This window comes from Episyrphus balteatus, chromosome 3 (assembly GCF_945859705.1).
Source record: "Episyrphus balteatus chromosome 3, idEpiBalt1.1, whole genome shotgun sequence".
NCBI lineage: Eukaryota > Metazoa > Arthropoda > Insecta > Diptera > Syrphidae > Episyrphus > Episyrphus balteatus.
Window position 1 is genome coordinate 77,868,579 of NC_079136.1, and position 2,504 is coordinate 77,871,082.

The 2,504-nt window shown below is 34.7% G+C and overlaps 1 protein-coding gene across 1 annotated transcript; it reads left to right on the forward strand.

The window, feature by feature from the left end:
- The first annotated feature begins 394 nt into the window (after nucleotides 1-394).
- Nucleotides 395-1,516, forward strand: LOC129914243 (enhancer of split m7 protein). The gene has a single exon (XM_055993404.1). It carries the CDS (start codon nucleotides 831-833, stop codon nucleotides 1,461-1,463), a length of 633 nt encoding a protein of 210 aa, XP_055849379.1. The 5' UTR covers nucleotides 395-830; the 3' UTR covers nucleotides 1,464-1,516.
- Nucleotides 1,517-2,504: the final 988 nt, after the last annotated feature.

The window sequence follows — 2,504 nt, forward strand, 5'->3', positions numbered from 1 at the left end:
ATGTATAATATACAACCAAATCAAGCCAGAGCCCTGGCCTAAGAAAAAAAAAGGGCTTCTTCGCTCTTGAACTGATAAAAGGATTGTATCCTAAATTTGATATTTGAGTTGAATAATAACAACAACAGCTGCAACCACGAGTTTCTCACACTTTTCAATGTTTCTGGGTCTCTCTACTAAATGGCGATGACGAAACCCACACGGCACTAATACACTAACAGTCTAAATACATTAACAAAAAGAGCTTCATATAAGTAAGTGTACATTCAACATCCATTTGACGAAGGGCAGGTGGCTGCTGCTTCTGCCACTGCTGCCAAGAGTAATAATGAAAACATCGTGTGGGAAACTCACTTCCAAATTGTTTCCCACGAATCGTTTCGTGAATCAGGAGTGTAGCATGGAAGCAGCTTGTGGCAAGCAGGCTGCCTGGCCTGAGGATTGAATTCGTCATCCCACCACCATCATCATATCATGTGCGAGAGCTCTCAAAAAACACCACCACTCTCTCCCTATCAAGTAACAACAACCATCAACTGTTGTGCGTTAGTGGCAGGCATAGTGCTTATCTGGTTTATTCTTCTTCGATAAGAATAAAAAGGACAGAAGAGAATGTCTGATCCCTTCGCACACACACATTTGATGGCGGAAGGTACTTTTTTTTTTCTTGCAGGCTCAAAGAGCTGAGGCACGTGCAGGTATATAAGGGTGGTTTGATCCCTTCTTTTCATCATTCTCAGTTCAGTTATCGAACGAACAACACGGTTAAACAACCTTCTCAAAGTTATAAAATATATTCAAGTTCTTTTTTACGTAAAAATATCGTAACCATGAATACCGCCAACGCCAAATACGAAATGTCAAAAACATACCAATACCGTAAAGTGATGAAACCAATGTTGGAGCGTAAAAGACGTGCCAGGATCAATAAGTGTTTGGATGAGCTGAAGGATCTGATTGCTGAATGCATGCAACAAAGTGGAGATACAAATGTCAAATTGGAAAAGGCTGATATTTTGGAATTGACAGTACAGCATTTACGCAAAGTTAAGAATTCTAAAACAACACCACAAGCATCTGAAAATAAAGAAAGCTTTCGAACTGGATACATTCAAGCTGCTAATGAAGTTTCCCGCTGTTTGGCAAGCCTGCCACAAGTTGACATCACTCTTGGAACAAATCTGATGACACATTTAGGAGTGCGCCTCAATCAATTGGTCTCAAAACCAGCTCCTTCTCCAAAAATAAACACACCATTGAATGTTTATTGTGGTGAAGAGAATTTAAATCGTCAATCACCTTTGATACTTAGTCCAGTGTCTTCTGGTTATGGAAGTGATAGTGACCATTCAATGTCATCATCAATGTCATCATCGTCTATGTCAACTAAATCAGAATTGCTGCTTAAAATTGCACATCGGCCAGTGGTTAACAATATTAACACAGTTTGGAGACCATGGTGAATACACAACAAGACTTGAAAAAAAAAAAAAACAAGTGGTTGCCGCTGCCGGGAGGTATCCTAAGAGTGTTAAGGCTGTGCATTAATAGAATTAAGAATAATTAAATAATATTGAACTCTGTGATAGGGACAAAAGCTTTAAAAAAATGTATTAAACATTTTATATTTTTCTGAATATTGTCAAATAAGAAAAAAATTTTATTTTTTGATAAAATAATGATTTAAAAAAAAATATTGTTAAAATAAAAAAAAAAAAATAAACAATTGATTTAAAACTATATTTCTTTTTGTTTTTTTGTTTTTCCTTCAATTTTTTCTGTTTATCTTTACTGGTTATTGGTATACAAAATTTGCCATCAGGACTCAACCGTTTCTTTTCGTTTTTGTTTCTACTGAAAAACTGCATCTAGTAGGGGAATCTTAAGTTTATGTCATTATCGTAGTGATAAGAACAACAAACAACATTCACATCAAAAAAATTAGAAAATCTGCTTGTTTTATTTTTTTATGTTACTTTTTTGTCGACGTTTCACGTGTGGTTACACCGTTACATACTACTTCAGGACTCTAAGAAAAAAAATGTTTTTTTAATTAAATACTGAGTGATGAAGGTTTTTTTTGAAACAATACGAGGGTAACCCTTCTACTAAGTAGTTATCATACTGCCCATAATCTCGTAAAGGCCCTAACTAAATTTTTTTTACTTCTGAGTTATAGAGGGAAACACTAAATATAATATCGCAATTTGCATATAAAAATGAAAAAAATCAAAAGTACATTTTGAATTTTCTGACTTATTTCAAGACCTATACTAGGCTAAAAAAATAAATGAGAATAAATCAGACACAATGCCCTAACTCCAAATATTCAAAAAAAATCAAAATCGAAAATTTTGTAGTTAGGGCCTTTACGAGATTATGGGCAGCATAGGTAAAGGTAATTTTTCAACGAACATTTAACTATGACAACGGAAAGGTTATACAAAAAACTAGGGGTCTTATACGGATTATGATCTAAGGCCCTAATTTTCAAAATATGAATT

Bases quoted from the DNA above. Each gene is read 5' to 3' on its own strand.
- LOC129914243 (XM_055993404.1), top strand. From the start codon at position 831: ATGAATACCGCCAACGCCAAATACGAAATGTCAAAAACATACCAATAC.